Genomic DNA, 27,967 nt, shown 5'->3' with positions numbered 1-27,967 from the left:
GCTCCCAGCAAAGGCCAACAGGATTGCTACCTTGGGTGCCGACTTGTCGAGTAAGCAATGGGTGAGGGCTATGGCACACCTAAAGGAGGGTGCCAGGAACCCACGTTTCCTTCAGACATAGTTTAACTACTTGCACCAGACATACCTGACACAGCAACACATACATTGGATAGTCCCAGGGGCTCCCTCGGAGTTCCAGCGCTGCCACACACAACCCACTGACTTTTACTACACGGCATGGGCTTGCCTTAACCTATGGAAGGCATAGAGGGAGGTGACGGAGACACTGTGAAGTGGTGGAACAAGGAGTACTCTTCACCCCCAGAATACTGTCTACTGGGAATACGACCCAATCCCAAAGGGGATAGGCACACAAGCAGGTTTGTTGTGCTGGTCCTGGTACTCTTTGTGAGGCAGATCGCAATGGCCTAGGAAAGCCAACTTGGCACCAGAGGTGGGGCGATGGCTGCGTGGTTGTCTGAAATGGGCCAATGCAGAAGTGGATGTACTAGCCAGAGTCCGCCGTCAGCGTGGTGGGCGGACAGATGGGACATGTATATCCTTAAATTAGAGGCAAAGGATGACAAGAGGCACTCATGAAGGGGGAAATGTCTACATTATTTTTGTTGACTTCTGATGTTGCTGGAGTTCTGCGATTCTCTACAGTATGCCTCCTTTTCTTTGCTCGTAGCCCGTCTCTCCCGCAAACTGTGCTTCTGCTGGATTCTCCGGAATATGCGCCCTACTGCTGTAGTAGTGCCTGCGACAATGGATTGGTGCCAGGTAGGGGAGGTGCCTGATACCCAGCATTACTTCATGCAAGGACACTTGAGGTAAATTGAATTGCAGGGGGTGAACTCCCCGGCAGAACTGATTTAATGTGTTCTATTTCTGTAAACTACAATTAAGAGATGTAAACAGAAAAAGTGAGAGAATATTGATCTACAAATGATCATATTTACCTTGTAAATGAGGTTCTGGAATAATTATGCTGCTCTGCATAAAATATCTGAGTTTGCAACTATTAAAAAGTGGTCCTGAGAGAGCGATCCAACCCGTTTATTACAATGATGCTTTAAGGAGTTTGAGACAACAATTTTGTCCAGATCTTATATTTCAAGCGTGGAAAATCACGTGTTGGACGGAAGTGTTTTAAATCAATCGCCAACACTGCGAATTTTATTTGAGAAGATTTTCATTGTATTGTGTTTTTTCCCCCAGATGTACCATTACTAGCTATTATGTGCAGACACCAAATATATACATCATAACAATCTTGGCCCTAGACATAATGGGATACTCCAACACAAACTGCTAGCAGCACATGTGTAGTGATTTTTATTTTAGGGTGGGTTCCTGGTGGATATATGGCTGTCTGTGGCAGGAACAGACAGGATGATTTTACTGTTTGCGTCTGTCAGTTTTATACTGTATGTTTCAAAATTGGTGAAACTCCAAACCGTGAGCATACAAAAACATGAGTAGATTTTTAATCAGTTGCAATATATTTAGTAGAAAATACTTTTAACACGACCGAAGGTTCACCTCCAATGCAAAGATGAAATTAGATTTTTCAGCTTGTACGCGGGCTAGATGTGCAGCTACGAAAACATACATGCAGCATAACCTATAAACCACGTCAAGCACCAAGAAGTTATCTGATGGGACATACATAATATTAAATGTAACTATCTACGTGGGGTTGTGCACAGGTTGAGACCAAGAACTCTGCACCCAGAAAGTATTCCTGCAGAGCAACTAGCCCTTGGAAAGGCAGGACCTCCTGCATTGTCACACAAGGAGTCTGCAGTAGACATGCAATGCACACATAAATAATCATTATTTCATTACATTCTCAGAGGAAAAACAGCTGGTGTTGTGCAGGAAAACCGACTTCAAAGCATACTTTTGCAGTTCACTTTGCTCATCGTCACACTTGCACTGCAGCAGCTGCAGTGCGGGATCCCTTGTTTAACTGTGAGACCCAGCGGAATATTTCAGTATCTGGGGTTTAGCGTTCTTACCCCGTATACCCAAACTGCGATATTACGCACCGAGGGCTGTAATCTGAAATACCGGCGTAGAAAAAGGAAAGCGTAAAAGCCTTATTCAGAATATTCTAGTGAGACACTGAGTCCACACAGCATTTTCGGGCTTCATGCGCACGGTGACGATGCATGTGCATTAGAAACAGTATATTAATTAAAAGTGCCCCTTTAAAAAAATTAAAAAGGGTGTCAAATTGGCTCATATGGACGACTGTAGTCCTGGCACAACTTTGGCGGGCAGGGCACCAGATCAGAGACTTACACATCGGCTAATGAAGGGCTCCACTGGTTAAAAGCTGGTGATTTTCCATACTGTAAAAAAGAGATGAGACCTATGAATTTGGCGGGACAGGAGAACCACTCGTCTAAGGCAGAGCTTCCGCTCGGCCAAACTCTAATTAAGGCTCTTTCTTAAAACACAAGGTTCCTGATTCACGAAGAAAGTATGAAATCTGTGCGCACAACTTGTGCCTTCCTTTGAATGCACAAATAATTCCAGTAGCGGTCCGGGAAGGCTGCAATGAGTACATTTATGCATTAAGGAACTTCGAAGTGGTAACTGTTATGCACCACTGCATTTGCAATAGCTAACTTTATTTTTCACTGTAAGGAAAAAAGTCTCCCCACCCAACTAGGAGAAAGGCATACCCCTACCAATCCTAGACGTGTTCCCCACACCTTTAAAAGGATTTACATCTGCCACCACAGTAGTACATTGCTAACCGTTATCGGAAAGGAAAACTACAGAAATGTGTGACTATCCACGTACTTCTGAGTTCGTGGGTGTTCATGACTATGTGGAGATGTCACGACCCTGGAATGCCCCCAACACTGCCCCTGTGAAGAGCTTTATTCCCACTCAAAATTGCACTCGATCTGTGTAATTGTATGTGCAAATAAATAAGTCAATTAGCATACAAAAATTATGTTTTGTGACTCATGAACTGGAGCGTGCACTCGTAAATGAAACTTATCGTGCACTTAGGTGTGCAATTTGCTCTGACTATTAACCTCTTCACGCAAATACTGCACTTGGAGTACATGTTCGCTCAACACGTTTCAACTCAAGCATTGTAAGTGTCTTTTTTAATTACCAGTATAATTAAAGCAAATGCATGGTGTACAAAGAAAAAGACCACCATGCTCAGCAACTCTGCAATTTTCTTTGCAGAACTGTGCGTTCTGTAGACCCTAAGCAGTCCCAATCTATTACTGCCCAATCAGGGTGAAGGGGGCACTTATTGGCTGGAGCTTCATGCCTTTGAAATGCACTGGCAGCATGCTTCCAGTTGAGCCCTCGCAGCATTACCGCTCCTTGCCTCCGTCTAGGTGGCTCAAAAGATAACAGGCCTGTCTGAGGCTTTTGTGGTGCATGGATCAAAACTTCACGTGAGGCCCCTCCGCTTCATTCTCCATATAACAGAAATGCCCCCAGGGAAAGAGGAAAACAAAGCAGCTTCAGGGTTTGGATATCTGGCTTTATCCAGGGGTAGCTGTGCTAGATGCCATATTATTAACAGCGTAGGCTGGCTTTTAAAATCTACTTAGATGCAGCATGAGTGTGACATAATGAAAAGCACAGGGCCCTCAAACGTGCAAGCCTGGTGCACAGTTCACCCTCTACCAGCTCCCTTGTGATAGTCCTGAAGATTAACCTAGGGACTGGAGGCTTGCACATGTCTTGGGAGAACAAAAAATAGAGGTCCCTGGTGAAGCCAAGATTCCACCCCCACCCTCTCCATCTTCCCTAGCCATTCTCTAAGACAGACTGACACTCACCCGCAGAACCCTTCATCTGTATAGCTCACACGCCCTACTTTCTCCAAGCCCGATCAGTGAGTCTTTGGGATCGAATACCTGATTTAATAAGTGGGAACAAGAAGTGGTGTGGCAAAGCAAGTGGAAGTCACCCATCTTCTTCATCCTACTTCTTTCTTGCCTTAGTGTTAAATACAAAGTCTATAGAGTGGTATTAAAATAAAGCAACTTCATTTTATTTTGTAACATATCTTCAGAGCACTGAATTGCATCGATAGACCAGAACGTATTTTTCTTTAACAGTGTCACTATGAAAATAATCTATGCAGCAATTGGTTTAAAGGAGAGAAAAGCTGGAACTATTTTCAAAGGGAAGAAATAAACGAATTTACTAAATACCCTTTGGAGACAAACGCGGACATGAGTTTCAATTTTGAATACTGATGTGCAGATGGGACCTGTCTTTTATTTCCTCTCTTACATTCTTCAAGCTCAAGATATCCAGGACAGACAAAGAAGCACATGGACTATATTGTAATGTTAGTTTGGGGCGTAAGTAGTACCACATGAATCTTAAACTCACATTCGATATTTTTGGAATTTTAGCTAAAACAATGTTGCCAAATTTATGACAGCTGAAAATTGCTCCCTGGGAGTAAGGCTTTGGTTAAAATGACAATATCCAGATTCTCTCTTTTTATAGTATATTTAATTATTTTACAAGTTTGAAAAGGGAACTGCATACAGGTAAGCTCCCTGGTGACAGAAATTCTTTATTGTGTCATAATTATTTAAAGCAATCTCTTACAAGACACTCACTGTCACATTTGCTAAAGTTGCCCTAAGTGGGAAAGGTATACCCCAAGGGTAGGTCGCTCCCCCTGCCGCTGCAGCTCCTCCAGGTTCCTGAGTTCCTGAGACCCACCTCACAGTAAGTACCCCCCACCTCCCAGCCCCTCGTTCTGCCCCGCGCTACTCACCCTCTCTCCTGCTTCTTTTCCTCTTTTCTTCTTCTCTGTTCTTCCTCCTCTCTCCTCGTCTGTATTCTTCTTCTGTACTTCTCTTCTCCCCGTCTTCTCTCCTCTTCTTCCTCATCTTCTGCTGTGGTCTTCTGCACTCTGTCTCTTCGTTTTTTGTACCTTCCTCCGTGTTCCTCTGTCTTCTTCTGTCTTCCTCGGTCTTCTTCTGTCTTCCTCGGTCTTCTTCTGTCTTCCTCGGTGTTCTTCTGTCTTCCTCGGTGTTCTTCTGTCTTCCTCGGTGTTCTTCTGTCTTCCTCGGTGTTCTTCTGTCTTCCTCTGTGTTCTTCTGTCTTCCTCGGTGTTCTTCTGTCTTCCTCTGTGTTCTTCTGTCTTCCTCTGTGTTCTTCTGTCTTCCTCTGTGTTCTTCTGTCTTCCTCTGTGTTCTTCTCTGTTCTTCTGTATTCCTCTCTGTTCTTCTGTATTCCTCTCTGTTCTTCTGTATTCCTCTCTGTTCTTCTGTATTCCTCTCTGTTCTTCTGTGTTTCTTCTGTTCTTCCGGTCTTCTGCTCTTCCGGTCTTCAGTCCTTCCGGTCTTCAGTCCTTCCGGTCTTCAGTCCTTCCGGTCTCCTGTTCTTCTTTTCTTCTGTTCTTCTGTTCTTCTTGTCTTCTTGTCTTCTGCCTTCGGCTCTTCTGCCTCCTCCGTCCTCTTCTCCCCGCGCCTGCCCTCCTGCTCCTGCCTCATCCCCCTCCCCCACTCGCATCCCCCATCTATCTCCCCTATCTAACCCGTTCACTTTCTACCTCCCTCACTCCTCCTATCTACCTATCTCTCCATCTCTCTATCCCACTATCCAACTCCCTCACTCTCCACCTCCTCCTATCTTCCTATCTCTATCTTTTTCCCTATCTATCGATTTCTCTATCTACCTTTTCTCTCTACCTATTTCTCTATCTCTCCCCCCCTCCCGCCACCCCCTCTATTACCTATCTTCCTATCCCCTCACTCTACCTCTCACCCTCACCCACCTCTACAACCCCCCCTCCCCTATCTTCACAACCCTACACCTATCTTTCTCCCTAATCTCCTAAACCTCCTAACACTCTCCCCCCTCCACCCTTAAGCCCCCCTCCCCCAGCTCTTCTCACTCTACCTGTCCCCCCCCTCCCTTGCGCTTTCCCGCCGCGACCTCCTGCACGCCCCCCGCCCCCCAGCTCCCATTCGCCCCCAGCTGACCCCTCCCCCCCCTCCTACCTCATATGGCGTCCGCGCCGCTGGCGCGCCGGAGGCAAGCCCGTCTGCGCCCGTCCGCGCCTGGCCCGCGCCCAGCGCCACGACCCCTGGTCCCCAGCTCTCCCAAGCCCCGCTGATCCGCTACGACCCCACCACCCTCCATGCCCTCAACCCAGGACGCTCCAACACCTGCTTCCAAGCTCACCCCAAACGGACCCGTCGCCTGCAACTCCTGCAAACGCATCTTCCACCACGCAACAACTACGACCACAAGCCCACGCGCCATCAACCACCTCAAGTGCATCCTAGTCAACGCTCGCTCCGTTCACAAACACGCCGTTGAACTCTGGGACCTCCTAGACTCCACAGCACCGGACGTCGCCTTCATCACGGAGACCTGGATGAACGCCTCCTCTGCTCCAGACATCGCCAGGCTACAAGATCTCCAGGAAAGACCGCACCAACCAAGTAGGAGGAGGTATCGCCATCGTCTTCAAAGACTCCATCAGCGTCACCACCTCCACTGAAGACTCCCCTCTCGCCGCTGAACACCTGCATTTTCAGATTCGCACCGACCCGAGGACAACCCTCAGAGGATCCCTCGTCTACCGTCCTCCCGGACCTCGCGCCCCTTTCAGCGACGCCATCGCCGACTTCATCTCCCCGCACGCCCTCGCCTCACCGGACTACATCCTCCTAGGCGACCTCAACTTCCATCTGGAACAAAACAACGACCCCAACACCACCATCCTGCTCGACAACCTCGCCAACCTCGGCCTCAAACAACTGGTGAACACTGCCACCCACATCGCCGGACACACACTCGAGCCTATCTTCTCCGCCAGCAAACACGTCTTCTTCAGCCACGCCTCCGCCCTTCATTGGACCGACCACAGCTGCGTCCACTTCACATTCCGACGCGAGACCCGCCACCTCCGCACTCAACCCATCCCTCGCCGACAGTGGAACAAGATCCCTGAAGAGCAACTCTTCTCCGCACTCGCCGCCAACCAACCCACCCTCACTACCGACCCCAACGACGCAGCCCTCAACCTCACAAACTGGATCTCCAACTGCGCAGACAACCTTGCTCCCCTCAAACGCTCGCAGCGACAGAACAACACCAAGAAACCCCTCTGGTTCTCTGACACCCTCAAAGAATCAAAGAAAACTTGTCGCGCACTTGAGAAAGCCTGGCGCAAGGACCGCACCGCTGACCACATGACCGCCCTCAAGAACGCTACCCGCGAACACCACCACCTGATCCGCACTGCCAAAAGGAATTTTTTCACCGACAGACTGGACAAAAACAGCCACAACAGCAGAGAACTCTTCAGCATCGTCAAGGAGTTCTCCAATCCCAGCGGCAACGCCAACGCCAACGCCAACACGCCCTCACAGGATCTATGCGAATCCCTCGCCACTTTCTTCCATCGCAAGATCAGCGACCTCCACAACAGCTTCGGACACCAGACCCAACCAAACACCACAGAACCCACATCCCCGACAATCACCCTCAACAACTGGACCCACATCAGCACGGAAGAAACCAAATCCATCATGAACTCTATCCACTCCGGCGCCCCTTCGGACCCCTGCCCGCACTTCATCTTTAACAAAGCCGACGACATCATCGCCCCGCACCTCCAGACCATCATCAACTCTTCTTTTTCTTCTGCTACCTTCCCCGAATGCTGGAAACACGCCGAAGTCAACGCCCTACTAAAGAAACCTACGGCTGACCCGAGCGACCTGAAAAACTTCCGCCCCATCTCCCTTTCCCAGCCAAAGTAATAGAGAAGACCGTCAACAAACAGCTGACCACCTTCCTGGAAGACAACAACCTGCTCGACCCCTCACAGACCGGATTCCGAACCAACCACAGCACTGAAACCGCCCTCATCTCAGTCACAGACGACATCAGAACCCTGATGGACAACGGTGAAACAGTCGCCCTCATTCTTCTCGACCTCTCAGCTGCCTTTGACACCGTCTGTCACCACACCCTAATCACCCGCCTCTGCTCCACCGGGATCCAAGACCAGGCCCTGGACTGGATCGCCTCCTTATTCGCAAACCGCTCCCAAAGAGTCTACCTCCCTCCGTTTCGCTCAGAACCCACTGAGATCATCTGCGGCGTACCTCAAGGCTCATCACTCAGCCCGACACTCTTCAATGTCTACATGAGCCCCCTCGCCAACATCGTACGCAAGCACGACATCATCATCACCTCCTACGCCGACGACACCCAACTTATACTCTCCCTCACCAAGGACCCCGCCAGCGCCAAGACCAACCTACAAGAGGGTATGAAGGACGTCGCAGATTGGATGAGGCTCAGCCGCCTAAAGCTGAACTCTGAAAAAACGGAAGTCCTCATCCTCGGCAACACCCCGTCCGCCTGGGACGACTCCTGGTGGCCCACGGCCCTCGGCACCGCACCGACCCCCGCAGACCACGCCCGCAACCTCGGCTTCATCTTGGACCCTCTTCTCACCATGACCAAGCAAGTCAACGCCGTGTCCTCCGCCTGCTTCCTCACCCTCCGCAAGATCTTCCGCTGGATCCCCGCCGACACCAGAAAAACCGTGACCCACGCCCTCGTCACGAGCCGCCTGGACTACGGCAACACCCTCTACGCCGGGACCACAGCCAAACTCCAAAATCGCCTACAACGCATTCAAAACGCCTCGGCCCACCTCATCCTCGACGTACCCCGCAGCAGCTACATCTCCGCACACCTGAGACACCTGCATTGGCTCCCAGTCAGCAAAAGGATCACCTTCCGACTTCTCACCCACGCACACAAAGCCCTTCACGACAAGGGACCGGAATACCTCAACAGACGCCTCAACTTCTACGTCCCCACCCGCCCCCTCCGCTCCTCTGGCCTCGCACTCGCCGCCGTCCCTCGCATCTGACGCTCCACGGCGGGTGGGAGATCTTTCTCCTTCCTGGCGGCCAAGACCTGGAACTCCCTCCCCACCAGCCTCAGGACCACCCAGAACCACTCCGCTTTCCGGAGACTCCTAAAGACCTGGCTGTTCGAGCAGCGATAACCACCCCCTTTGTCCCTAGCGCCTTGAGACCCGCACGGGTGAGTAGCGCGCTTTATAAATGCTAATGATTTGATTTGATTTATCCCCGGACGTGGGTACTGTGCTCACTGTGCCACTGGATTCAAGCTACCCTGGCTGATGAAGGATGAGACCCTGAAACCGGTCCCAGGATGCTTGTTTCCCATCCAGGGAGGGCCTGGCAGTTGGGCTGGACTGTTCCCCTGGGAAACAGTGTCAAGACTGATTTGTATATGGCTGGGACCAAACTGGGGTGGTATAGTGATGGATTAAACACAGATCTGTGACTGGGGTGAATGTTTGACATGTTTCAGCACTCTGTCCGTCATCCTCTTGTGTTGCTAAAGTTGTCCTAAGTGGGAAGGGTATGCCCAGACGTGGGTCCCGTGCTCACTGTGTCACTGGATGCAAACTAGCCTGGATGATGAAGGATGATACCTTGAAACTGATACTAGGATGCTTGTTTCCGGTTCGGAGAGGACCTGGCTTGGCTGTTCGGGCTGGACTGTTCCCAGGGGGAACAAGGTCAATACTGATTTGCATATGGCGGGGTCAAAATTGGGGTATCGTGGTGGGCAAAAAACAATGGATTAAACCCAGATCTTTGTGACTGGCGGTGAATGTTTGCATTCTTCAGCATTCCGTCCATCATCTGTTCTTTTTGCTTTTGTCGCTCTAAGTGGGAAAGGTATGACCAGACGTGGGACCCGTGCTTACTGCACCATTGGATTCAAGCTAGCCTGGCTGATGAAGATTGATACCCTGAAACCGGTCCCATGATACTTGTTTCCATTCCAGGGAGGACCTGGGTTGGCAGTTTGGGCTGGACTGTTCCCATGGGGAACATGGTCAAGACTGATTGGCATATGGCTGGGTCATAACTGGGGTGGCGTGGTGGGCAAAAAAAGATGGATTAAATCCAGATCTTTCTGAGTGGGGGTGAAGTACAAGTTACTTACCTTCGGTAACGATATATCTGGTAGAGACATATTCTAGTTGCAGATTCCTTACCTTTGAATTTCCCCAGGTGTCAGACTGGATCAGGAGATGTTTTTCTTCGTGCAGTACTCCTGCGCGCCGTTAGGTGGCGTCGGTCGACTCTGCGGGTGTCGCTGGCATCGTGGTCGCCGAGATGATGTATCCCACAAAGAGTTGATTTTCCACCCAGAAATCTTTGGTACGATCTAGATAGAACGCCAACACTCTTTTTGGATCCACACGGTGGAGTCTCTCCTCCTCATGTGAGGGATGCGTAAAAAGTAGGCAAGGTGATAGATTGGCCTATGTGAAACAGTGCTCCCACTTTGGGAAGAAAGGAAGCCCTGGTACGAAGCACCACTTTGTCAGGATGCACTGCCAGGAATGGTGGCTTCGAAGAAAGAGCCTGAAGCTCACTTACTCTGCGAGCAGAGGTGATGGCAACCAAGAATTTTTTTTAAGTGTTAAGAGGTGTAAAGGACAATTGTGAAGCAGCTCAAAAGGGGTGCACATGAGGTATGTGAGGAAAGTTTAAATCCCACCTGGGCATGATGAATGGAACAGGAGGGAATATATGAGTGAGGTCTTTAAGAAACCTCTCAACAATGGGAGATTTGAAAAGAGAATGTTGGTCTGGTAGCCTTAAGAAAGCAGAGATGGCAGACAAATAACCCTGGAGGGTGCCCAGAGCAGAGCCTTGCTGGGCAATAGAGAGAATAAAGAGGAGAACCTCTTAAAGAGATGAAGAGAGGGAATCAACTGATTTGTTGATACACCATGCCACAACAATTTCTTCCAACGACAGGCGTATACCGTTTTGTTGGAGGGACGCCTGGCTGCCAAGATGACACTACAGACTTCGGGTGGAAGGTCAAAAGCGGTCAACGGTCGCAGCTCAATCTCCACGCAAGAAGGCGGAGACTTCACAGGTCCGGGTGGATAACCGTCCCCTGCTGCTGCGACAGAAGATCCTCCCGAAGGGGCAGTCTGATCGGAGGATCAATGGCCATGCTCAAGAGCTTGGGATACCAGACTCTTTGTGCCCAGTCCGGAGCTACCAAGATTACTTGGGCCTGGTCTTGCCTGATCTTCTTCAGAACTCTGGGCAGAAGTGGTATTGGCGGGAAGAAGTACAGAAGGCCTGAGTTCCACACGTGACGAAAAGCGCCACTGAGCGAGTGCCGCCTTGGAAACTCTAACATGCAAAACAGCTGACATTGCGCGTTCTCTGCAGAGGCAAACAGATATAACCAAGGGTCTCCCCACTGCTGAAAGAGACCTTGTGCCACTTCTGGATGGAGACGCCATTCCTGATGGACTATGCATTGACGGCTGAGTTCATCTCCTCTGGCGTTCAGAGAGCCCGCCAGATGTTGAACCACCAGGGAAATGCCCTGGCGTTCCAGCCATGTCCAGAAACAGAGAACCTCTTGACAAAGGGTCCATGACCCCACTCCGCCTTGTTTGCTGCAATACTGCATGGCAGCGGTGTTGTCTGTGAACACCTGCACCACTTTCCCTTTGAGAGAGGAAAGGAATGCTTTCAATGCAAGTCGAATCGCCCAGAGCTCCAAAAGGTTGATGTGGAGCCCGGATTCAGCCGGAGACCATAGGCCTCTAATCTCCGACCTCTCCCATGTGGCCACCACATCCCAGGAGTGATGCATCTGTCACTACTGTGAGATCTGGTTGGGGAAGGGAGAGGGATCTGCCCTTGACCCAATCTGGATTCGACAACCACCACTGCAGGTCTTTCACAGTTCCTTCCGAGATCTGAACCATGTCAGAGAGATTCCCCTAATGCTGCGCACACTGAAACTGCATCCCCCACTGCAGATCCTGCATATGCCATCTGGCATGTTGGACCAGCAGGATACAGGAGCCCATGAGGCCCAGCAGCCTCAGTCATTCTCACCGAAATCCAGGACATAGGCTGAAACATCAATATCATAGACTGAATATCCTGGACTTGCTTTTTGGGAGGATAAGCCTGAAACTGCACTGTGTCCAGAATAGCTCAGATGAAAGGGAGCGTCGGAGAGGGAGTCAGGTGTGACTTCGGCAAGTTGATAGTGAACCCCAGCGAATGCAGGAGGTTAGTCTGGAGGTGGGAGACGTCTTTCTGGGGCGTCTGCCTTCAACAGCCAGTCGTCGAGGTAGGGGAAGACTGGGATTCCTATCCTTCACAGATGAGCTGAAACCACTACCATCAGTTTTGTGAAGACCCAAGGGGCACTGGTAAGGCCAAAAGGGAGCACGGTGAACTGAAAGTGCTTGTGACCTACTATGAATCGTAGGTAACGTCTGTGGGCTGGCAGGACGGGAATATGGAAATAGGCATGCTACAAGGCCAACGCAACCATCCAGTCTCCAGGGTAGAAAGGACCTGAGCCAAGGTTAACATCTTGAACGTCTCCTTCTTGAGGAAGGGATTGAGGGACCGGGGGTCAAGGATAGGGCAAAGACCCTTGTCCTTTTTGGGCACCAGAAAGTAGCGGGAACAGAAACCACAACCTACTTCTGGCGCAGGGACCCTCTCTATGGCTTCCTTGGCAAGGAGAGCCTTGACTTCCTCACAGAGAAGTGCCAAATGATCCCCCGACAGGTGATCGAATGATGGTGGCATGGCTGGAGGAGAAGTCTCAAAGGGGAGGGAGTAGCCCCTTCGGATGATCTGCAGAACCCACCTGTCCGTGGTAATGGATTCCCAGTGGGGCTGATGATGGCGAATTCTTCCGCCAACTGGTTCCAGATGTCCCAATGGACAAGGAAGGTTTTGAGGCAAAGGAGGCGGTGGGGGTGGACTGGGCGGCCCACTGACTCCCTGAGCCACGAGGTTGGTGGATCCCGTGTCCACGCAGGGGCTGTGCAGCATGCGCGGGTCGGTGGCTCAGTGGAAATGGTCGCAGTTGGGTGCCCCTTCTGTAGCCACAAAAGGAGTGAGAGGCAGACTGGGGGAGGGGGGGGGTGAGGAGTGGCTGCGAGGACAAGGGACTGAGCCGTAGCCTGGGAATCCTTAAGGCGCTCAAGTACTGAGTCCGCCTTGTCTCCAAAGAGACGAGTGCCATCAAAGGGCATGTCCATCAAAAATTGCTGGACATCTGCCAAAAAGCCAGACGTCTTCAACCAGACGTGGCGTCTCAGTGCCACCATCAATGCAACTGATCTGCCTAATGAGTCGGTTGTATCCAGTCCACAACGGATCATGAACTTGGCTGCGTATCTCCCATCTGTCATGGATTGAGAGAGAGCATTCCGGGCCTCTTCCGTAATTTGGGGCAGCACTTGCGCGACCGTATCCCAGAGAGTATGGGAATAGTGGCACAAAAGAAATGCGGTGTTCACGGACCGCAGCACTAGACTGGCAGAAAAAACATCTTCTTCCCTAAGTTGTCCAGTCTTTTTGATTTCCTGTCCGGGGGAGCGGTAGGGAATCGGCCAGAGGATGAAGAAGCCTGGATGACAAGGATCTCAGGTGTAGGGTGTTGGGGGAGGAAATTGGGGTAATTCGGCACAGGCCGAAGAAGGCAGCAGGCAATCGTCCTATTCACAGGAGCCCCCATTCTGGGTCCGCAGTAGGACATCTGTAAGTGCTTTGTTGAAGGGAAGAAGGGGTTCCGAGTTGCAGGTCCCAGGCTGAAGCACTTCGGTCAGGAGGTTAGGCCTGACCTCCACAGAAGAAAGCTTGAGGTTCAAAACCTCAACCACCCTTCTCACCACCACTGAGTATGACGCTCCCTCCTCCGTAGCCACGGTAGTGGGAGAGAACATGCCAGTGTCAGGGGAGGTGTCCAACCCACTGGCATCACCCAAAACCTGCACCTAGTCCAGTTCAGGTTCAAGCTGGTCTTCTAAAGGGTCCAGCGACCTCTCTACACTATCCCATATCCATACCCATAGTAATAGGGTTCAGGATCAACTCTGGGCACAGCAGAGCCTATGGAAAACGGTATTGGCGTCCAGCGATGTCGTTCCGGCTCTGGGTCATGGGGGATGAGTATAGGATCAATGTCGATTGCGGGTCCAATTGTGCTGGGAGCGTCGACGTCCGCCAATGCGACTGTCCCTGGCATCGGGACAGATCCAGAAGCAGATCCTGAGGTGCCCTTCGGAGTTGGGACCGAAGTCGCTGACTTTGAACCCGAGGGGGCCCTCACCGACTCTCCTGGGCCCAAAGGCGCAGGGGATGGGTCAAGCTGCCCAAATATGAGGCGCATGGCCTCACAGAACTCCTTTAGTTGGGCAGAGGTAGCCCCGGCTCCCAGAAATTCGGGGAGGTGGAAAGCGGACCCAGACTGAGGCTTCTAGGACGGAGGCCTAGAGCATTGAGTCTCTTCCTGCATCGCGTCGTGCGACTGACGGGGCGAAGTCGAAGAACGTTTCGCCTTCTTCGACTTCTTCTTCTTACCCGAATGTCCAGATGACTTGGACGAAGAAGAATGGTGGTGACTCCGTGACCGGTCTCCTGAGCTTCCTCTCGAACGGGACCGGGAACGACGCGGAGTCGAGTGTCGGCCACATGAGCTTTAGAGACTGCTCCCTCAAAGCTTTTGGGTTCATGGCCTGACACTCGGAGCACGATTTTGGGTCATGGTTGTGCACCAAACACCACAGGCACACGAGGTGTGGATCCGTCACCGATATCATGAGGTGACAGGAGTCGCAGGGCTTGAATCCGGTTTTAGGGGACATCCCTTGACGCATCAAAACTCATCAAAAACGAATTTGACAAAATGTAGACGTTAGTCAAAAAATGCCTGGGGTAGCTCTTCTCCGGGTCTGTGCGCAGTCTGGCGCGGAAAGAAAAGAACTGAGGTCAGTGCGCCGGAGTGGCGCCTACATATGTCCGCAATGTCAGCACAGCGACCACAACGCCACATGCCCGCGGACCGACCGACACCACCTAATGGCACGCAGGGGTACTGCTCGAAGAAATAATCTCCGGATCCAGTCTGACGGCTGTGGAAATTCAAAGGTTTAGAAATCTGCAACTAGAAGTCTCTATCAGATTGTTTGCATTGTTCAGCATTCCGTCAATCATCTGTTCTTTTCACTTTCTAAAAGTGGCATTTTCTAACACACAAGTTAAAAACACCCTTCACTAAAAGAAGTATTTTTAAATTGTGAGTTTAGAGACCCCAAACTCCACATGTCTATCTGCTCCCATTGGGAAATTACACTTAAAAGATATTTCAAGGCAATCTCGATGTTAACCTATGGTAGGGATAGGCCTTGCAATAGTGAAAAATAAATTCTGCACTATTGCACTATCAGGACATGTAAAACACACCAGTACATATCCTACCTTTTATATACACTGCACCCTGCCTATGGGGCTACCTTGGTCCTACCTTGGGGGGTTGGGGGGAGGGCTTACATGCACTAAAAGGGAAGGTGTGGGCCTGGTAAGTGTGTGTACTTGCAAGGACAACATGGCAGTTTAGAACTGCACACACAGACACTGCTTGGCAAGTTAGAGAGACGTTTACAGGGCTACTCGTGGGTGGCATAATCAGTGCTGCAGGCCCACTAGTAGCATTTGATTTTACAGGCCCTGGGCACACATGGTGCACTCTACTAGGAATTACTAGTAAATCAATTAGGCCAATCATGGATAATCAATCACAATTTACACAGGGAGGACTTGTACTTTAGCACTGATCAGCAGTGGTAATGTGCCCAGAGTACTAAAAAACAGCAAAAATGAAATCCGGCACACAGTCAAAAATACAAGAGGCAGAGGCATGTAGACAGGGGGAACCACACCAAGGATGCCAGGTCTAACAGTAACATACTGCAGTAAATTAGGTCATTACTAGAATCTCCTGAACTTAGAAACAAATCTTTTCTGATTCAGGGTGCAGTGACATAGGCTGTTACAAGAGGTCTGCCAAGTAAAACATAACTTTACTGAAATGAAACTGCAATACCTTTGGTAAGTACTAGAGATTTCTGAAGTCTGAATTTTTTTTTTATGAATTTTTTTTCTTCTGAAGCAGGATATTTGGGAGTCCGACAAATCTTTTTCATAAGGAGGGTGCAGTACCATATGCTCGTACTAGACATCTATGAAGCCAGAAATATGTCTTTCCTGTACTCAGGCTGCAGTATAGAATTACTGGAAGCCTCAGTGGTATCCATTACTGCCCCCTTCAAACTCAGTATACCAGGGAAGTATGAATAGGATATATGCTCTTGAATATTTTTTGTTGAATGTGGAAATAAATTGGTAACAAGTTGACTGCTTTTGTATTCAGTAATCCAGGTCACAGAAACGTGGGGCTTCAACATATAATTGCATATTCACTTCCACAAACCTAGCCATGTTTGTTCGTTTTCTATGTCCTACATAAACAGGCTGCAGCTTGCTTATGATGAACTAGTCACTATCATGGCATGAAATGCACTTGTTTATGTTCTGGAGGAAGTTACCACCATAACATTCTTAGCATTAGAAACTTGCATACTGAAACAAGTTTGCTATTCCTCATGCCCTCACGAAGTACATCTTATTTTTTACTTCCAGCCGGGATGCTACCATGCACATTTGCATTGTAAGCTAATTCAGCCAGCTTATGTGGAGGTGCTACTTTCAGGTATCAGGTTCTTGAAGCGCTTTGCTAAATTGTGGCACCAGTTTCCAAATGAATTCAAACCAGACCACGTGGAATTTCGTAAAAGCACTTTATTAAGCACCCCATACAAGAACCCAGCATCTCAAACTGACCCAACAACTTGAATCTCAACATTCCAGCTAGACAGAACAATCCAAAGCTATCATGACACTTCACTAAGAGCAATTGATGCCACACAAGACATCACATGCGGGAAATGGATGGCAGAGCTTTTCACAGAAAATAATTCCCTGGATATCAGCAGTGGAAGGATGTACCACATCTAATCAAAATAGTGCGAGATTGAAATACCCCCGGGTGGGACAAATATAAGAATAGTGAGTAAAGTCATCAAATCAACAGCAGGGATTTGTGATAGCCAAACAAAGCCATCCCATCATGAGCAAAGAACTGAACCAAAGCCCACTGTAAAATATATTAACGTGCTGAAAATGGAGCTGCAATAGACAGATAAAACTGTCTATAGCAAGACCCAAAACATGTCAGCAGAAAACTGTACTGACAGTTTTCCTGGTGGGGGTGGGCGGGCAAGAGAAAGAATGTGCACATGAAGAATTTACTATGCAAAGAAAGCCATTTCTTCCCATCACACAGACGCCCAGGAATTATAAATGAAGAGCAAACAGACATTTAGATATTGCATTGAAAGCCATAGCAAGAATAGTTCAAAGACTTAAAAAAACTGAATATGGAAATACACCAATTCCTTAAGTATGTGTAACATTACATCCAGCTCTGTCGGTTTCAAGGCTGTGTTTATTCAATATTTTACAGGATGTTATCTATAGGCATGGTTGAAATCCAGAGACCCCAAAGGTGAAATTCTTAATCGCTCTTTCAAAAGCCCACCTGACCACGTGCTTGTCAAGCTGAAAGTTTGGTTCAATTGATACCACAGATCACTACAGTACCTTGTCCACATGGAAAATTAGGTCCAGCTCGCATACGTTTTCAAAACATTTATCTAAAGTTTCAACGAATACCTGTGGAGAAAAAGAAAAAAAGTACATCAAAGCTGAAAACCAAAACAATATTAAAAGAGTTTCGAAACCTGAAGAACAATCTGAGCAGCAAGAAGCGCAGGCTGCAAAAACTAATTTACACTATGTTGACCACGTGTACTTCATGAACAGTACAGTAAAGAAAAAATAAGACAAAAGCGCATAAAGCATTTCGAAAGATGAAATCTAACGACTTATTAATCAAGTCTCTAATATGTAAATACTAAGGATAAACATTTGTCCGTAGTAGTTATGCAAATCTTTAACTAATTTGCTGAATATAGGCCAAGTCATGAAATTGCATCCTGTGTTATTTCATTATGTGTGTCCCTTTGTACTTCTAAACTGCAATTCTGGCATGTTCACTGTTAGGAATGGGGTCTCTAGTAGGCAGTGGTTTGCACCCTCACTCTAGTCAGGGTAACGGAGTCACACAGCTAAGATAACCCCTGCTCACCCCCTTGGCAGCTTGGCACGCGCAGTCACACACGCAGTCACACACGCAGTCACACACGCACACACACACACACACAGTGAAAATACCACAAACGTACCCCACACCAATTTAGTAAAATAGCCAATATTTATCGGAGTAAAACAAGTCCAAAACGACAAAAGTCCAATATACACAGAGATAGGAATTTTCAAAGATTAAATCTTAGGAAAGTGCTTAAAACACAAGAGCTTCAACTGGGTTTATCACGGCGCTTTGATGGAGTCATTACCAAAATTCCAACGCCACTCGCAAGGCAGTGTGGGCTCGTTACGGAATTGCACAAACCCCAGGTACAGTAACCTGGAAAATTATGAGGAAACAAAGATCTTGCACGGAGTTGGGGAGCTGAGGTGTCGCTGGAGCCTGGGCAGTGTTGGATCCTTACTGACAGGCAGGGTAGGTGAGGCATCTGTTCCTTATGGTTGCAGGGGAGATGATCCGGCGTTGGTTCCTTACGACAAGGTAGGGTTGATGAATCCAGCTGGGCTCGACGTGAGGCGTCGACTTCGCAGTGTTGCAATCACACCACGGGGTCAGAGGTGCTGCGCGGAGTCGGAGCAGGGTGCCACGAGCGTCATTGAGACAACGCTCTGGGCTCACACTGTGGCAGGACTTCGGAGGTGCTGTAGCGTTGGCTACGGTCATTGCACTTAGTAGGGGACAACGGCTCTGGTGCAGGCAGCAGCACGGACTCGAACAGCGGCACCGGTTCTAAAGACGCACTGGAGTAGATGTGCTTGGTCTCTTCTTGGTTGCACCAGAACTCACTCCCAAGGGTACAGGAACTGGATTTGGCACCACCTGGCAAGTCAGCACTCTCAGCAAGAGAGCCCAGGTGCTGGCAGATGAAGTCTTTGATGTCACTGAGACTTCTTAACAGGAGGCAAGCTCAGTCAAAGCCTGGGATGTAAAAAGCAAAGTCCAGTCCTTTCACTCCCAGGACAGAAGCAGCAAGCAGCGGGCCAGCACAGCAAAGCAACAGGCAGAGTGGCAGTCCCTCCTACAGCATCCAGCTCTTCTTCCTAGCAGAAAGTTCTCAGTCCAGAAGGATTCTATGTGGGGTCAGAGGTTTAGTGCTTATACCCATTTATGTCTTTGAAGTAGGCAAACTTCAAAGGAAAGTCTTTGTGATGAACAAGACCCTGCTTTTCCCTGCCCTGGCCCCAGACATACCCCAGGGGGTTGGAGACTGCTTTGTGTAAGGACAGGCACAGCACTATTCAGGTGCACGTTTCAGCTCCTCCCATCACTCTAGCTCAGGAAGACCCATCAGGAAATGCAGGGCATATCTCAGCTCCCTTTGTGTGACTGCCTAGAGTGACTTCACAAACAACTCAATTGTCACCCTGACCCAGACGTGTACTCCACAGACGGGCAGAGGCACAGAATGGTTAAGCAAGAAAATGCCCACTTTCTAAAAGTGGCATTTTCAAACTCACAGTTAAAAAACAACTTTATCAGACTTCAGGGGATTTTAAAATTGTGAGTTCGGAGACTCCAAACTCCATATCTCTATCTGCTCACAATGGTAAATTACACTTAAAAAATATTTCCAGGCAATCCCAATGTTACCCTGTGGGAGAAAAAGTCCTTGCAATACGAATTTAGCAATATTTCACTATCAGGACATGTAAAGCACACCAGTATATTCCCAACGTTTTAGATACACTGCACCCTGCCAATGGGGCAGCCTTGGGCCTACCTTGGCGGGGAGGCGGGGTCTTATGTGTACTAAAAGGGAAGGTCTGGGCCTGGCAAGTGGGTGCACTTGAAGGCTGACATGGCAGTTTAAAACTGCACACACATACAGTGCTGCCGGCCCACGAGTAGCATTTGATTTACAGGCCCTGAGCACACATGGTGCACCCTACTAGAGACTTACTAGTAAATCAAATAGGGCAATCATGGTTAACCAATCATAATCACAATTTACACAGACAGCACTTGCACTTTAGCACTGATCAGCAGTGGTAAAGTGCCCAGAGTCCTAAAGCCAGCAAAAACTAAATTCAGCACAGGATCAAAAATAGAAGGTCAGAAGAAAAAGTACAGGGGAAACCACACCAAGAGATGACATGTCTGAAATTCACACACAGGCGTTCTTTCCACCCACCACCACATGTGAATCATTTTAAATATTGTTTGCAGTTCACTTGACATCCAGAAATAATATGAAAAGGAAATAGGTAAGCATAGAGCATGGTGAGATCAGTGTCTCCTACAAGATAACAACTGTATGTTCTACTGCATCAGATATCATGGTTCTGAGATGGACACTTCTATTGCCAATTAAAAAAAGTCATAATAATTACCAAAACCAATAGGTCTCATCTATGAAACCAATAGGCTTATCCAATTTGTTAAAATATAATATCGCCTTGGTTGTGCATGTGCAGCGGCCATCTTAAAATAATTCTATTATGCTTTCAGAAAATCCATTCAAAGAAGAAGCCATGGATGCATGCAGAGAGCAATAAAGTTAGATAGACAAGAAAGTCATCCAATCATGAGCAAGAGTCACCCAAAGACCACTGACTCTCTGGCCCCCATGAAATGAAGCAACACCAGCAATAAGTAGAACACAAGCCAGCTGGTACACACAAGACGTCAAAATGATAGAGCGACACTGCAAACAACTGTAAAGGAAATGGAGATCCAGCAAAGGGAAGTGGAAAAAGACACCTTCAAAGCCACCCAGAGGCGGTACCACCAGCTAATCCGAGAAACCAAGAGGAAGGCCCTAGTCGATTAAACACCAGCTCCTACAGCAGCAAAGAAATCATATTCATCATACCCTCTGCTGTCATCAGAAATATCAGCCCATCACAAGATCTGTGCAATAATATTTCAAACTTCTTCTGCAGCAAAATTGTAACTTACCCTCGCAACTGGACCCCCAGACCTCTCCAGAATTCTCCCAGTGAAGAAGGAAGTCAAGACAAACACCACACGGGAGACCATTAGCACAGAGGAAACCACAACAATCATGAAATTCATTCATTCTGGGGCCGCGGCAGACCCCCGGCACCACCACATCTTCAACAAAGGAGCAATCGCTATCAGGAGGCCCTCCCCCCTATTCTCAACACTTCCATCAAGACCGTCACTTTCTCAGAACCATGGAAACATGCAGCTGTAAACCCCTTTCTAAAGAAATCCTACAAAACTCGCCAATTACTGATTGATATCCCTCCTACTCTACCCAGCCAAAGTCCTGGAAAAAGACATCAACAAGCACCTCTCCGACCCAACCAATGCATGAAAACCGCCCTTATAACAGCAATGAATGGGATTTCGATGATTCTCGATAAGTGGGGAGCTGTAGCCCTCATCCTTCTAGACCTATCATCTCCCTTCAACAAAGTCTCCCACCTCATCTTAATTTAACAACTCCAGGAAGCAGGCATCCAGGGAGTAATCCTCGAATGAACCTTCTCCTTCCTCACAGGAAAAACCGAAACTGTCAACATACCCCCCCACGCCTCTAAAGCATAATATCTTATTTGTGGAGTCTGCAAGGCTACTCGCTTAGCCCAGTCCCTGCTGGCTGATGACATACGAGCTCACAACATAAACATCCTCACTTACACTACTGACACGCTCCTGATGTTGCCCGTCCCTGACAAAACATCCAACACAATGAAAAAGTTCACCACATGCATGACAGAAGGCGCCACCTGGATGAAATCCAATTGCTTTAAATCTAAGTCAGAGAAGACTGAGGTGGTAGGCTTCAGGAACAACTCCCCATGGGACTCCACCTGGTGACCCACTGACCATGGACCACCCCCAAGCTTGTTTGCAAGTGAGAAACCTCTGAATCGTTAAAGATAACAAACTGGACATGACCGCTCAAGGCAACACAGTGGCCTTGGCTTGCGTCAACATACTAAGGATGCTTAAGAAAGTCTTTAAGTGGCTACAACACAACAGCAGGAAAAGGATAATCCACACCCTCATCACCAGCAGACTATAGAAACGCCCTATATGCAAGGATTACCAACCAGCTCACAAAAAGACTGAAAACCGTCCAAAACACAAGTCAGACTAGTTCTCATCTCCCATGCCAAGCCCACGTCACACCACACCCTAGGGAACTTCACTAACTCCCTATACACAAGTGAGAACACAAACTCCTCACCCACACTTACAAAGCTCACCACAACACTTGCCCTGCCTACCTGAACAGCTGCATTCACTTCTACCAATCTCTCAGACACCTCTGCTCTGCTGGTCTCTCCCTAACACACATTCCACGCATAAACAAATGCAGAGCAAGGAGGGCTGTGTCTTCTCAAACCTTGCCCCTAACGCCTGGAGCAACCTCCCACAACTCACCACAGGCTCCTCTTGAAACTGAAAACCAGCCTTTTTGGCTAAGCCCCCAGGACAGGCCTCACACACCTACTACAGAGGGCCTGGATACCATCACAGGTGGTTAGTGTACTATAAAATCACTGATAACATAACATATAACATTATTCACAATAGGTCTTCAACAACAGGTTAAAAAAAACATATTTCAATTTATCTGTGGAAAAATCAACTGAAATTGTGAGAAAATTAAGCCATGCTGTCTCCCTTGAGGTTCTCTCCATGGATTACCACTGCCCTGAACAGACTCTGAAGGTAGAGAAACCAGACACCTTTTGGAAGGAATGGCTATGCCATGCCTGGCACTAACCCTGCAAATAATTACAGTGTTGTCACCACAAGAACAAGTGGATCTTTAGCACAAAGCACATGGTAAAGACATCTACAGCCTCTTTCCTTCAGCAGTGGAACAGGTGCTTCTCAGTTTTTTATTCCATGCACACCACCAGGTATCATTACGTGCTGGAATATAGTAGTGGTAAATTCATGAACTGTTTGTGAAATGAAGACTGCCTCAGAGATGCTGTGTAGAGAACAGCTATTTGCATAATTATCTTTCTTATCATGACATGCATCGTTTTGAATATTTCTTTAACTGAGTAATATCCGCACCAATGAGGACTTAAATTAATTTGGTGGTGGAGGAGATCAAAATGTCTCTTTCAGAATTAGTGGTCCTAGTGACTGGAAATTTGCTACATGCAGCTATCATCCAATCTTGGGGTTACATTTTTGTGTAGCTTGAAATCTGTTCAGGAGAAAGGTTATACGCATGACTTTAGTCTTCAAGATCAGTCCTGAGGGCGAATCTGCTCTGGACAGTGTGACAGGTGACCTTCTGAGGTTTACAGAATACAGCCAACCAGTTTGTGACATCTCAGATCTAGACTGACCATGGCTGCTGCAAATGTGGGCCTCTGAATGAACTCAGAGGAAAATCATATCACAATAACTACCCGAGTAACTCTAAAGGATCAGGGTTTCCCCTGAGTTGGTGACAGGGCACAGCCATGTCAGGTTTCACACGTTCCTGTTGACCAACAACCATGTCAGGCCACTTAAAGAAAACAAATCATCAGTAATGACCTAGTGTATCAGCAGTATGGTTATGATAATCATGTCACACTGTTACAGGGAGGAGGCCAGCTGCTTAGAAAAGAATCAACTGATGCCGAATTCAAAACAGAGCTTATTATGATAGGTTTCATGTCCTGGATATGGTGATTGTGTGTCTCTTCCAATTGAATCAGCTCTCCCTGGAAGGAAGGTCTGCAAACACCAGGTTACACTATTGCTTTGAGAATTTTGCATTTAAATTTTGCATTTAAATCTAATTCAGTAGATTAAGGACCTTTGGTCCTGAAGAAATGTATCTGACCTTCCAGGCAATTTGGGCATGAAAATGTTGACCACACTGTGAAACCAAACGCTTATTACTATGCCTATAGGTTCACAGTTTGCTGTTAACCTTGACACGGACACTCACCAGGAATAAAAGTAAATTAAAACGGGGTGGTCTGTAGCCAATTAATACCTCCCTTCAACCTAATCGACCACTACTCTACCTACAGAGAAAGGCAGCCACCTGTGCTTTGGTAAAGACCAGGCCAGGTTCAGGAAACAAATGCACCCCACTAAAGAGCCCCACTAGTTGGGTGCCCACTCGGTACTGCAGTGTCCACCCAGAGAGGAGCTAGCATGATGATGAAGAATGCAATTTAGGTGAGTGAGGGCATAACACGACTTCTCCATGATGTGTGGGAGGACCTTTATTCCACTGTTTCAATTCTGAATAGCTGTGAAGGTAGAACAGCACTCTTGGACTACAGTTGAATTGTGTTTGGGGCAGAATGTGTGCTGTATCACGTTTAAGATTTCCTCTCCTTCACCTCTTTGGTGATTTTACTTAGAGACCAACATTTATTTGAGATTAGATTTTTTACCCCATTGATTTCTGGCAGCTTTGTTCAACAAAAAGCTACCTTAATGGCGACTTGATGACTTCTAATTTGTAGGCTCTGGGAATAACATACACATAAGCAAAATATATGAAATCAAGGCCAGTACCCCACTTCTTCCATTTTATCCTTAATGATATGAACCGGAACCTGCTTCTATTGGCTCACTCTCTTCATTCAGCCCAGGTAGCTCATGCAAGAACTGTCCTGCTTTAAACCAGAGTTCTTGAATCTGTGGGGCGCAACATCACCTTTGGGGGGGACGCACACTCCACCGTAAAATCTCACCTTTCCTTGTTCCCAAACTCCTATGTCAGAAGCACGTTTGCTTCCTGCATTTCTTCCCCAATTACAAACGGGCCTTTCGGGTTGGAGAACCCTTGCACAGCAGTGAATCAACGCACAACAACGTCACCACTGAGGTTCTGCCAATGAACGGGACAGCATCACAGATGGCAGGAAGTGCTGTGAATTTTGCGTGCATAAAGCTCCTGCATACTACTACTTTTTTGGTAGTGTGGCACTTCTTCACTCCTGCAGTTTTCCTCGTGTTTTCTGCCTTTTACATTGTGCCTACTGCCTTTCCCTTCTTCTGGTTGCTGCCCTTTGCCTGTTGAGGTTAACCTGTTTGGCAGTCTGCTTTATATCGCCTTGCTGTGAAGGACTTTACTGCTGATGCACTGGTATTCTCCTGCTGGGCACTTTGGAGGATGGAAGATTGAAATCAGCAGCATGTAAAGCCCTTTTGTAGCAGTGTATGTGCAGGGTTCAGGCACAGAGGAAGGCAGACACCAGCACCTGACAGCTGAAGAGGAATGTGTGGATGATAGCAGTCACATGGAGCAACTGGAGAGAGATACCACGGTGGCACTCCCGAGACACTGCTGTGTGTTTTTTCTTTGTTGACTAAGGTCTTGAAATGGACACTGCCTGTTTAAGAGGCAATTATGTTCTTTCCGGAGATGGGATTAGATGGAATGCCTGTCTGGGAGTCCTTGACCAAAGGTATGGCTGTTCAACAACTGACGGCATGGGAAAGGAGTGTGGCCTGGCTGCCAACAAGCACATTCCCATCTTTTTGCAATAAATTCAACATTTTGGACACAGCAATGCGTTGATTAAGACCTGTGGATGCCTTGATACATACAGAATTTCAATATTTAGATAGACACACATAATACTATTTTCTAAATGCAAGTCCCATGTATTTTCATACTGCATACCTTTAAAGATTCATCACTGGGTTGAGGCACCTCCCGCAGAAAGCTGGGTTAGCTCATGTTTGTTGGTTTGTGAACAAAGGGCAGCATCTGCCAAAGCCTTGGAGCTGGAGATGGAGCTGTGATGTGAGGTGCCTGCATGGGTTTCTAGTTGCACATCTCTCAAAGTCCATTTGCACTGTGTCTACATCTTTGGGCCTTTCACCAAGTGTTCTTCTCTCCATTTTTGTGTGCCCCTCTTGGTTTTCTCCCGGTATCCCTGTCTCTGTGTTTGTGCCCTTCTGCTGCTGCCCTGGTCTCCCACAGTGTGTCTTCATATATGTCCATGTTTTTATCTATGAATATGTCCTTCAGTGGATGTGACTTTTCATTACATTTCTCCTAATGTACCTGCCTCTCAGTGGCTACTCAATATCATGTTTCCCAGGGGTTGTCTTCCAGTTTGCATTTTTTCCAGTGTTCTAGCTCCTGGTTTCTTTGTCTTCTGGAACCTTTTCACCACTCCAGTTTCATGGCCTTCTTGTGCGAGTTTCTTCCTGTGTGTGTGCCTGTCTGTGTCTACGCTACCTAGGACTGAATTTTCTTGTGTCACTGTGACTTTTGGTCAGACATCTACCATGTCTGTGTCCTCAGCAGCACCCTCTGCCAGGTGACATGGCCGCCACAAGGACTGGTCTTCCCAAGTCTGTGTATATTATTAGTCTATGAAACCAAATGGTCAAGCTACCAATTACAGGACAGAATCCAGAAACTACCCGCACTTTCATCCTTTTACTGTTGAGGGTTGTTCAGTAGGTGTTAGCAAAAATCCTTACTGCACTATAAAAGTGAGGGTGATAGCAAGAGCTATGTACAAAGCAAAGTATCATTATTAAAGTACAAAATCAGCTTATTTGGCCTTTAGAGATGTGGTATGCTTTGTCTAGTGATGTCACAGTTGCGGTCTACCTCCGTTTAGGTTTTCTTTCCTACCAATGTGTAGGGTGGCACTTGTGAACCACTGTTAAATCACTGCAGAGAGGATATGGTTTTATAGCTAGAGCTCCAGACTTTGGTACTGGGAAGCCAGGTTTCAATCCCAGCGTTGGCAACATCCTCTGATGTTGGACGAAATAATGTATCTGTGCGTGAAAGAAAACAAATCTGATCTTGTGTAATGTGACTGGTGCTCATTTAAAGTGTTCCAGTGCCTGTGAGCCGAGTTTGCACAATGTAAAACTGGGAAAAAATAATTTCTTTAAACTAATTATTGGCACTCATTTTTCCCAGAATACCAAAGAGGTGTTTTAAGCAGTGGAATCTAAGCACTGGCATAGGAAAGATTTATATTTTGAAAACAAATATTTTAAAAGGTTCTGTGTGGCGGTACGGAGTATCCTTGGAGCCCTCCTTGTCCCTTTCCAGACGCCATTCAGCAGCACAATTTGTAAGAACCCTTTTTGATGCTGTAAAAGAATTTCTTTTTCCCAGTGTTGTTTTACCCTGGCCTTCCATCTGTAATATGGCACAGGCCTACGAGCAAAGGCCAGGACCCCATGCAAATTATGTAGAACCTCTGAGTCTGTCAGAGATCTGCCCATACTTATTCAGTCCAAAAAACACAATTAAGGTCTCTGGAGTTGAGAATCAAACGCAGTTCAAGTTTCTCACAGCGCCTGTCAGTGGGTCTTAAAGTTGTTCAAAGTACATGCTCATCCAACCCTTGGCCTCTCTGCAGAAAGCACATTACACTAGTAACATGTGCCAGTTGTGATCCTGTGCTAAAGTGCAAGAAGGAGCTGCACAGCTGTTGAAATAGTGACAAGGCAATAGAATAGAAAACTCTGTTTACAGTAGAGTGGGTGTGTTGTGCACGGGAGGAAGTGAAGTGAAGGAGCTGCAAGGAAGTACATGCAAGATCAATTTAACAAACTTGAAAGAATGGAAAGCTAACATGGCTCTGCCAGAAATCAAATTCTTAACTTAGAAATCATGGCATATCTTACCAGCAATCACAACTTCAAACTAATAACTTGCAGATCATGGCATATTTTATTTGCCCTTGGGATAAGGAAGTAGGTAGCTTCTAGGCATGTCATTCACTCCTTTATCCATCATTATGATTCTGATCTCAGGGTAGCTTTGAAGATGTTGTGTGCAAAACATATTGAGAACATGCAAGTAATATGTCTTGGACATTTTCTCTTCATTGCAAGGGAAAAAACTACTTGATCACTAGGCAGAGGACTCCTA

General features: G+C 47.6%; 1 protein-coding gene across 1 annotated transcript in view; it reads right to left on the bottom strand.

The window, feature by feature from the left end:
* The window catches only part of AP3S1 (adaptor related protein complex 3 subunit sigma 1), a 179,571-nt gene that overhangs the window by 42,188 nt on the left and 109,416 nt on the right, over positions 1 to 27,967 (bottom strand). The window contains exon 4 of the mRNA XM_069226637.1: positions 17,598 to 17,669. Coding sequence (XP_069082738.1) covers positions 17,598 to 17,669 — 72 coding nt within the window. The remainder of the gene's footprint in view (positions 1 to 17,597; positions 17,670 to 27,967) is intronic.

This window comes from Pleurodeles waltl, chromosome 1_1 (genome assembly GCF_031143425.1).
Source record: "Pleurodeles waltl isolate 20211129_DDA chromosome 1_1, aPleWal1.hap1.20221129, whole genome shotgun sequence".
NCBI lineage: Eukaryota > Metazoa > Chordata > Amphibia > Caudata > Salamandridae > Pleurodeles > Pleurodeles waltl.
The sequence above is the reverse complement of the archived record's forward strand: the minus strand, read 5'-3'. Positions and strand labels throughout refer to the sequence as shown.